We start from the raw sequence: 10,460 nt of genomic DNA, 5'->3' as shown, positions 1-10,460 counted from the left end.
CTTTGAGAACCACTGTCGTAAACATTACTTGCTGAGCCACCATCAGATGGTCTAGATTGTATGACATGGGTTGCTTGACAAGCATGTGAGTCCATCCTGGACTCATGCTGTTTCCTCAGAGCTTACAGCTGCCACAAGATCAGCACAGATCAGATCATATTCCTTTTTTTGTTCCTGTGCTTCACCATCAACTAGGTACCCACACCTGACATCCCAGTCCTTGACCCTCTTAAAAGATCGTTTTCCTCCCATGTCATTCCCTCTTACTGGACCTTAGAGAAACGGTGAATCCTGGGAGAGGAAACCAAGGACAGTTCTGTGGGTCCTGGCAAAAAGTGTAAGACATTCCTAGGCACAGACTGGTCAAGGGCAGCGAGGCCATGCTTCCAAGAGGAAATGGTGCTTACCGGTACAAAGTGAGCCTTGTTTTTTTAAAAAAATGATGGGCTGTCCCGCAGAACGGAGGGAACAGAAGTAGATGTGTGGCTGGCTACTACTCCTCACCTTTCCCCACCCCCAAGAAAATGTCAGTCTTAAATCCTCTCCAATTTCAACAGTTGAAAAGAAATCTCAAAGCTTTTAGGCTATGTCCTGGTTCTCAGCTCATTTGCCCTCTGCAACATCACCACATTAAAAGGAAATAACCCATTATTTTTCTATATCCCACTCCCAGCAATTAAATATCTATATCCTAAAAACACTGCTCTCAAATGCTCCGTTTATCATCCCTATTTCAAAAATTTCAGGTCACGGAATCAGTCATTTTATTTCTTAAAAAAGAAAAAGAAGACAATAGTACGATGAAGCAAGAGATGACCTCATGGTGGCGTTAGGGCCCATGCACAGGTCTGGGATTAGTGCAATTCATTCCGGGGTAGATGGTGCAGGAGATACTGACGTGTGTGATGATACCACCAAAGCCTCCTGCCAGGTGCTTCCAGAGATATTTCTCAGCCTATAAAACAAAGACCTGAGAAGAAGAAGATGAGCCCTAGTCCACATGTTTCATGTTCTAGTGAATTGTCAGTGTTTATCAACGTGACGTGTCACAGTTTATTTTCCTCCCAAGTGAGTTCAGGAGAGCCCACTCTGAAGCTGGCTAGACCTTCTCCATCTCGATCTGCTGGTGGTAGTGCCGAGCCTGCCGCTGGCCAACGTTCAGCTTGTACACAGAGCTCTTGTGCTGGCACCTGCGGTAGCCCCACACTGCCCCAACGCCCGCCAGGAGCAGCAGCAGGCACAAGACGGTGACAATGGTGGCAATGACGGGGCCTCTGCTGAGGCTAGGACACTCATCCCCTACACATGGCTCCAAGGTTGGAAGAAGCTCCTCAGTTACACCTGGGCCAGGGCCTTCCTGTCCCAAGAAGTCCTCAGACAGCAGGTATGGGAAGTTATCCTGGACCTTAGGAGCCATGGTTTCCACTGGAGTCTGGGTAGTTGAGGGAATGTGGGTAGGCATCTTCGGGATAGCATTTGTTACTGTCTCCAGGGTAGAGCTGGTGAGTCCATAGGGTAGGGTGGCCATGGGAGACTTCTCTGTGGCAAATCGCCAAGGAACAGTTGACTGGTACCTGGTCAAGTCAGCCTCCCCCCTGCTGGGACCCTCAGTTTCAGACACACTCTTGGGTCTGAGAGCCAAAGCTTCTACATCTAATGTTTGAGATGGAAGAGCTGAATTTTGGGTCATGTCCTCACGTGGTGTGAGGGTGGAACTCCTGGGCTTAACTTCCACAAGAATGGGCTGATGGGAAGTAAATACAACACATTCTTCCAGCCCTACTGACCCATCCCCCTTGTCCCCATCTTCCTCCTCTTCTGCCTCTTCTGCCTCTGTCTTCCTCCAAGCCCCATCGGTCACAGGGTAGCCATCTAACCAGGATTCATCGCTGCTGCTCACCATTGGGTCTCCTGCCTTGCTGTCATTCCTGCCCCCATATGGCCCAGAGGGATCAGTGCTGCTATAGATCGCCTTGGTTTCAGCTTCACCTGGGGCCAATGTTATGCCACTGTGGTTGTCTCTAGCAGGAAACTGCTTTTTGGTGTCATCATCCATCTCTTTTTCCAACTCAAGCTTGTGGAAGGTCGCAGCAGGAAGCCAGAACAAGTATTTCTGGTTTAGTATCCATCCCGGCAGGTCTGTGGGGACACTGCTCCCAGCACTGGGCAAGCCTGTGGTTGACACAAAGGCTGTATCCCGGCCTATGTTTTCTCTCCCCACAGAAATGGAGACCAGATGGTCCTGTTTTGGAGCCTCCTCAGAGACCTCACCCTGACCCCTGTCCTCTGCCTCTGTCCGGGAATCCTCCACGAGCTCTTTGAATGACACAGATCTGTCATCAGGGAAATTATCTTCATAGTCAATATGTGCCTCAGCTTCATCTGGAAGGAAAGAGGGGAAAACCTCATTTTCATGTCCAAGGTCACAGAGCCAGTGCAGAATACAAGAAAGGGAATTGAAAAGCATAAGGACTGGTACAGGTGAAATAAAACTGTCATTGACAGATGATACGTTTGTGCATCACAGATAAACCCAAAGCATCTACATATAAAAACTGTTATAATTAATAACTGAGTTTATCAGGGATACTGGGTCAATAGTCAATATAAAATATCAATTGTATTTCTATATACCAGTAATAAACAGAAAATAAAAATTTAAAGAGGTCCAAACTGATTTATCTAGATTTAATACAATCCTAATAAAAATCTGATGCTAACATTTATGGCAATGCAGAGGGCCAAGAGTATACAAGGCAATCTTGAAAAAAAACAAAAAAGCTGGAGAATGTACACTATCAGATTTCAAGATTTACTATAAAACTGGAGTACTTTTTTTTTTTTTAAGATTTTTACTGGGGTATTGGGGGGAAGGGAACAGTGCTAGGGAATTGGGGGAAGGGGAACAGACAAGTTGCTGTCGTTTTGTTCTTCAGTCTAGTTGTGGAGGACGTTGCTTTACTGGCCCAAGTTGGCACCATCATTGCGCTCTTCCCTGGCGAGGCAGATCAGTCGCCGGCTTCTGGACGGCCGCTCACTGCAGCTGCTGGCCGCTCACGCTGGCTGCTGGCTATATACGGTAGCCCATGGCAACCCACGGCCACAGGGGCTGCAGCCTAGCCGTCGCCGGCGACTCACGGCAGCCCAGCTCCAGGTTGAGCTGTTGTTCAGCATCTTAGCTGTGGAGGGCAGTGTCACTGGCCCTCATATGTGGGATCCGAACCGGGGCCCTCTGGCGTCCCAAGCCAGCTCTTAACCATCGCGCCACTCGGCCAGCCCCATGGAGTACTTTTTAAGACCCTGGTATGGGCACAAAGATCCATAATAGGATTACACTAACATTATGAACTTCTGTTCATCAAAAGCCACTGCGAAGAGAGTTAAAATGCAAGCCACAGAATTGAGGATATTTGCCACACATATAACCTCCAAAGGGTTTGTATCCAGACTTTATAAAGAACTCCTACACATCTGTAATAATTAGGCAGACCAACCATAGCCAATTTGGCAAGATACTTGAACTGGCACATCGCAAACAAGAAATCTAACTAGTCATTAAACGTGGAAAGATGCTCAACCTCAATAGTAACAGAGAAATGCTAATTACAGCCATCGTGAGACGCCATTACAGAGCACCAGGATGGCTAAAATTAAACAGACTGGTAATATCTAGCACTAACAAGGATGTGCGGCACTGTTGGTGGGAGTGTGAATTGGAACAACCATTATGGAAAACTTCCCCCGGGCATCGCTACTAAAACTGAACATATGCACGCCTCACGGCTCAGCAATCCCACTACTAAATATATACTCAACAGTAATGTGTACACGTGGGCACTGAAAGATAGGCACGAGAATGCTCAGAATAACCAAAACCTGGAAACAATTCAGGTGTCCATTAGCTGCGGAACTGAGAATACACTGTAATATATTCATACCATGAAAATCTGTACATCAGTGGAAATGAACCAGCCACAGCTTCCAACAAGGACATGGATGAATCTCACAGCCATGATGTCGAACCAAAAAAGCCAGGCACAAAAGAACACACTCTGTGCGACTCTATTGACATGAAGTTCAAAAACTGGCAAAACGAATCTATGATGTGAAAAGTCAGGATGGTGGTGACGTGTGAATAGGAGAGAAGGGGGACTACTGAGTCTGGGGCACCAGCAGGGCTTCGGGGTTACTGCAACTTCCCACTTCTTGACCTGTGTGGTGGCTAAGACTCTTTGTTTTCTGATAACTTATTGATCATTCCCTTATGATTTGTATGTATGTTATAATTAAGTAAAAATGTACCTTTTAAAGACACTGATTTGCTCTTGGTAAGACTTCTGAATCGCGGGACTAGGCTGTCAAGTATTCCGAATCCAGCTGAGTAGAAATGAACAGAGGCCCCATAGTGAGAGGCCAGAATTTAAGGATAGCAGGTAAGGAAGGCTCAAGAAGCTGTGTCCTCAAGAGAGCTGAGCTTTCCCCAATCTCTGTGTCATTAAAAGTCAAGTCCTACTTGAACACATACTTAACTATTACAACAGAAAGCCTCCCTATGATATTGTGATATAATAAGAAATGTATATTTAGTCTTTGCCCCTGTTTCCTGGCATAGAGTTCCTAAAACTCTTGGAATTTCCTGAGTGATAAGGGTGATAGGAACATCTTTTGTTATTCATAACAAGCTTCCTTGACTATACCTGAGTTTATGTTAATGAGGTGATTCTTGGTGGGACCCTGATAGATTTAGGATGGGGAGGGGGGGCTGGTTGCCAGAGGAAACAACCATGTGATTAAAGGGTTGGAACTTTCAGGCCCACCCCCAACCTCTGGGGATGGGAGAGGAGCTGGAGAATGAGTTCCATGATTTATTCAATCATGCCCATGTAATGAAACTTCCATGGAAACCCGTAAACTACAGGGCTGGGAGAGCTTCCAGGTTGGTGGGTGCCCCCATGTGCCAGGAGGGTGAATCACCCCAACTTCACAGGGACAGAAACTCCTGTGCTCAGGGTCTTTCCACACCTCTCCCAATGTACCTCTTCACCTGGCTGTTCATCTGTATCCTTTATAGTAAACCGGTAAATATAAGTAAAATGCTTTCCTGAGTTCTGCAAACCATTCTAGTAAATTATTAAGCCTATGGAGGGGGTCATGAGAACCCTCAATTTATACCCAGTTGGTCATAAATATGGGAGGCCTGGGACTTAGATTGATGTCTAAAGTGGGGGGAGCAGTCTTGTGTGTCTGAGCCCGTAACCTGTGGGGTTGGCACTAACTCGAGGTAATTAATGGTAGAATTCAGCTGAATTGGACACCCAGCTACTGTCCAGAGGCTTGGAGGATTGGTTGTTGGAGTGTCTAAAACCCGCCCCCCAGCCGCATTTGCTGTCAGAAGTTTTCTGTGGGCAGAAACAGATCTTAGTTTTTCCCCACTTTATTTTGCACCTTGGAAAGCACAACATGTAAAAAACTCCAGAACCAAGGCCTGGAGGGAATGCTGAGGTGTCATGTGACACATTCCTGGACTCTGAAAATGGATTAGTGGGCATTTGGCTTATTTCAAATGTCAATGAAAGAATGTTCAAGCCTATAGAAACGTTTTATGAGTGTGAAGCAAATTTTTGAGGACATGCCCGGAAGCAAAATCTCAACAGATTGAGAAAATGCTCCAGAGAATGGCAGTTGTGCAGCTTTTTTTTATACATTAGAATCAAAGGGTAAGACGTAGAGAGGGTTACATGAAATCCATTTCTATTGGTGGTAGGTTAAGGGGGTGGGAGAAAACAAAGTGGGGAAATCTCTAGGATTGAATGAAAAATCAAACGGAGAGACACACACTGCTTTTACACTGGTGGGCACAGGATAGATAATGAACATTTACAGCACGTAGAGATGGTGTGTGGGGAACAAGGTAACAATGGGGGGGGGGTCTGTGGTCTTGTGCTCTGGTGCCTGCAGTTGTGCCTTGGAGGGCTCTAGAAAAGAAAATTACTCTGCCATGTCAAGGGTATGTTATCCTAGATGCATAAGAACAGTGGACAGCGCTCACTTAACATGAAGATTGACGTTTGCTAAGGAAGCTACGGGCCTGGGACGTGACTACCCGCCATGACCTGCCCAGTTAGGAATTTATAATCAAACCCGTTGACATGGGAGCTGACAGCATTCACTTGTGTAAACCCAGCCAAGACCAGAAGAATGATCCAGTTGAGTCCAGCCCAAGCTGCCAGCACAAAGAATTGGAGCCAAATGAGGGATTGTTGTTTTACAACATTGAGTTTTTTGGGGGTGGCTTATGCCGAAAAAGCTAACTAACACACCAGCAGTGAGGCGCTCGAGGGCAGGGACCAAGGCGTGTTATCCCTAGAGTGGAACAGCGCCCAGCCCATTGGAGGGATTCTTGAATGACTGAAGGAATCAATGGCACTAGGAGGACAAGGAGGAGAAAGCTGCAGCAGCTCAGACCCCAAGACTCTCCTCATTCCTGCCTCATAATCGCTCAAAGCTCAGATCTATATCCAGGAGCACAGTGTCCCAACACACAAGAGAATTACAGGCTCATTTCCACATTCGGAGGGATGAATTACTTATAACCATGATCTCTTATAACACCCTGAAGACCCTCTGAACGAGGTGACATCATTGAAGGACTACTTGACTACACAGACATACACAATGCGTGTGTCACACGCACACACGATGGTGAGCAAAGCAGCCCACAGTCTGGCCTGTGACAGCATCTATTCTCTTCCCAGCCCCTTCTCGGTGCCCCCATCCCTATCAATTTATGTATGTATGTATGTATTTATGTATTTTTTTAAAGATTTTATTGGGGAATTGGGGGAGGGGAACAGCGTTGGGGAATCAGGGAAGGGGAACAGACAAGTTGCTGTCCTTTGGTTCTTCAGTCTAGTTGTGGAGGACGTCGCTTTACTGGCCCACGTTGGTATCATCATTGCGCTCTTCCCGGGTGAGGCAGATGGGTCGCTGGCCACTCGACAGCCACTCACAGTGGCTCTTGGCAGCTCACACCGGCTGCCAGCCACTCATAGCTTAAGGCAGCCCACTGCAGCTCCACTGCAGCCTACGCCGTCGCCGGCGACTCACAGTAGCCCAGCTCTATGTCGAGCTGTTGTTCACCATCTCAGCTGTAGAGGGCGCAGCGTCACTGGCCCACATGTGGGATCTGAAGCGGGGCCCTGCTGCTCAGAGCTGGCATCCCAAGCCAACTTTTAACCAACGCACCACTCGGCCGGGCACTCAATTTAAACGGGCACCCAAGTTGAACTTCCCCCACCCACTGCATGTAGATTTATCATAATGAAGCAGGGAAGTGATACTTGTCTACCAAAATTTAGTCCTAATTCAAAGAAACTTCTCATTCCATAATTTGACAGGTCATTTATGACCCAGATCTGTCATATCCAATTTTTTTTTTAATTTAAAAAGGTTGTATTCTAAGGCATTGCAGAAGAAATCATTATGTTAACAAAACAATGTACATTTGCTAGTTGTCTCTCACAGGTTCTGCTCTTGAAGGTGAATGTGCCTGTGTTCTCCGCTAGAACACAGCCCCCTTTCATGATGCAGAAAGTCAGGAAGCAGGTCTCTCCAAGACCATTTTTCCTCAAGGAGCTTTCACCCACTTGAAATCACAGGCGGCTACTTCATGCATGATCTGCAATGGAAGGCCTCTCACCACACCTTATTTCACTAGGGAGTATTTCTTTGTTGCCTCACTGCCATCCCAAGACACCAAACTGTCAAGAGCCCACCAATGATTCTGTTTGATTCCACAGAACTTTTGTCATTTCTGGTTAAATTCTGACACTGCATTTATTTCCTCTCAGGTCACTAACTGTAGCTCATTGACCGTTGAATGTAAATAAGCTCAAGGAACTAACATTTGTAGAGTTCTGCCCAGGAGAAAGCTGGCAGGGAGCCCATGTCAAGGTGGGACGTGGAAGAGGAGTGCTCTTTCACTATTCTCACAGCCCATCTTCTTATAACCCCCAGCAGATGCCAAGACTGATATGGCCCATGGGTAAATGGAATTCTACCCAAATATGCAACAGCTAAAAAGAAGTGTGAGTGAGGGATACTGAAAATCTTCCAGTGCTTCTGAGTATTTGTTGCCTTAACATGTCCTTGTAACTTCCACTCTGGCTTCTTCACTGTCTCTTCTCCCCACACCCCAAGTAACCTCAAAAGTTCTGGTATCTAGAATAATATAAAGAACTCCTACAAATCAATATGAAATAAATGGACAACCCAATCCACTTATGAGCAAGGGAATTAATAGGCACTTCACAAATGAGATACTCAGATAGCCAGTAAACATATGATGAGGTGCTTCAAATCACTAGTAATAGGGGAAATTCAAATTGAATGATATTACAACCTATACATCAGAATGCTAAAAATTTAGAAGACTGACAATACCAATAGTTGGTAAGGCAATGGGGCTCCTGGAACTTCATATACTGCTGGTGGGAGTGTAAATTGGTATCACCATTTTGAAAACTGATGAGGCATCATCTGTTAAAGTTGAACACATACAGACCCTGAGACTGTGTAATTTAACTCCTAGACATACAAGAAGAATGGATACAACATGGGCACCAAAACACCTGTACAAGAATGTTCTTAGAATAGCCCCAAATCTGAGACAACAAAAATGTTCAACAACAGTAGAATGGAGTACTCCACAACAAAGAAAAAGAATGAACCACAGCTTCATGGAACAATGTGGATATGTCCCATAGATATGTTTGGCAAAAGGAGCCATACACAAGAGTCCATACTCTATGCTTCTACTGAAACAAAGCTCAAGCTGGGAATATATCATTCATGGTTTTAAAAGTCTGGATAATGGTTATTCTAGGGAGGTAGCGACTGGAAGGGAACACTAGGAGTGTTTTTGGATTGCTGGTGATGTTCTATGCCTTGACACAGCATGTTTATGGTATGACAACTCACTGAGCTCTCTTACCTTTGACTTTTGAAACATTCTGTATGTTATTCTTAAAGAAGAATTTAAACAATGAATCAAAAACACACACCATGTTCCAGAAAAACCCAACACAGAAAATTTGACTACTGAATGCCAAGAATAAAGGAATAATTCAACTGATATCCAGGCAGAAAAGGTAAACCGCGCTCAAGAACAAAAATTCAATCAGACTTGCCCATAATTCCTCAGCATTCAATAGAAGACAAAAGAACAATGTGTACAGTCTTTGAGGGAAAGAAAATGTAACTCAACAATATTATACTTAGTTAAGATGTCCCTGAATTATAGAGACAGTAAGCATTCACTCTTCTTAGGACGTTTGTAATTTAAAATATTTCAAGAATATACTGTGTGATACTATAGCTGATACTTACATTAAGCTGTAAACCAGTTGCTACTGGCATTCCAATTAAGAATTCACAGTTGAGGAGCATACAGTTGGCATTCTCATCAGGAAATTCATCCTCTAGATGTAGCTACTACAGTACTTCTATTATTTGTATCTTGATCAAAACCGTCGCTTTGCTAAGTAGCACCCTGAATATTTAAAATGGTTTTCTATTGATGAAAATAGTGGCCTATTTTTTTTATTAGTTTCAGATGTACAAAAAAATACAATAGTTATACTTTTCACCCTTCCCAAAGTGACACCCTGTCCCCCAATCCACTGCCCCCCCGACATCATACATATCTATTACAATTCCATTGACTCCACTCCCCACACTGTACTCCATACCCTGCAACTATATATATATATATATAATTATAGATGACATACAATATTATTCAACTTCAGCTTCAGCTGTACAGTGCAGTGGTCAAACCCTAACAAGACAGGTGTCCATCTAACACCCTACAAAATATTTACAACATTATTGAATAGTGGCCTATTAACTACCATGATAAGTATTAGAAATGGGCTGTCATTGGTAAAATGAAAGGTATTTATGGTATGAGGGTTGGCTAAGAATATTTTAGAGACACTTCTCACCCTTACCTGCACAGGGTAAAACCAATCTAAACCTTGATGGTGCTGGAGACATAAACCTTAAATGGTCTCATGTGAGAGTAATGTGTTACTCACTGGAGCTGCGGGAACAGAATCCATCTGTGCTGGCAGTGACCCTGCACTAGGCACGCCACCCTGGTCTTCCAGCACAATCTGCCCAGCTCTTCCCAGCCCGGGAACGCTGAGAAGCAGGACATGTCCCCTCTGCATTTATATTCCCAGCACACAGCACGGTGCTTGGCACACAGTAGACACTCCATGAATGTTTGTTGAATGCATAAATGAGTGAAGAGGTGGATAAGTGAGTAGTGGACGCCCATTTTGAGAAAGCTTGATTCAGTCTGGAAGTCCATCAGCCAGGGGACTCTTTGCTTCATGACAAGAGCAAAGAAATGGTAAAGGACCTCCTAGTTCCAGTACTGAACATAATCAATATCT

At 44.8% G+C, this 10,460-nt stretch overlaps 1 protein-coding gene across 2 annotated transcripts in view; it reads right to left on the bottom strand.

Annotated features, from left to right (window-relative positions):
- Positions 1–1,060: 1,060 nt before the first annotated feature.
- SUSD5 (sushi domain containing 5) overlaps positions 1,061–10,460 on the bottom strand; it is a 50,659-nt gene continuing 41,259 nt past the window's right edge. For both annotated transcript variants that reach the window (XM_019647248.1, XM_019647247.1), the window contains exon 5: positions 1,061–2,382. In XM_019647248.1, the coding sequence (XP_019502793.1) occupies positions 1,100–2,382 (1,283 nt within the window). In that variant the 3' untranslated portion in view covers positions 1,061–1,099. The remainder of the gene's footprint in view (positions 2,383–10,460) is intronic.

Source organism: Hipposideros armiger, unplaced genomic scaffold (assembly GCF_001890085.2).
Source record: "Hipposideros armiger isolate ML-2016 unplaced genomic scaffold, ASM189008v1 scaffold_109, whole genome shotgun sequence".
Classification (NCBI taxonomy): domain Eukaryota; kingdom Metazoa; phylum Chordata; class Mammalia; order Chiroptera; family Hipposideridae; genus Hipposideros; species Hipposideros armiger.
The sequence above is the reverse complement of the archived record's forward strand: the minus strand, read 5'-3'. Positions and strand labels throughout refer to the sequence as shown.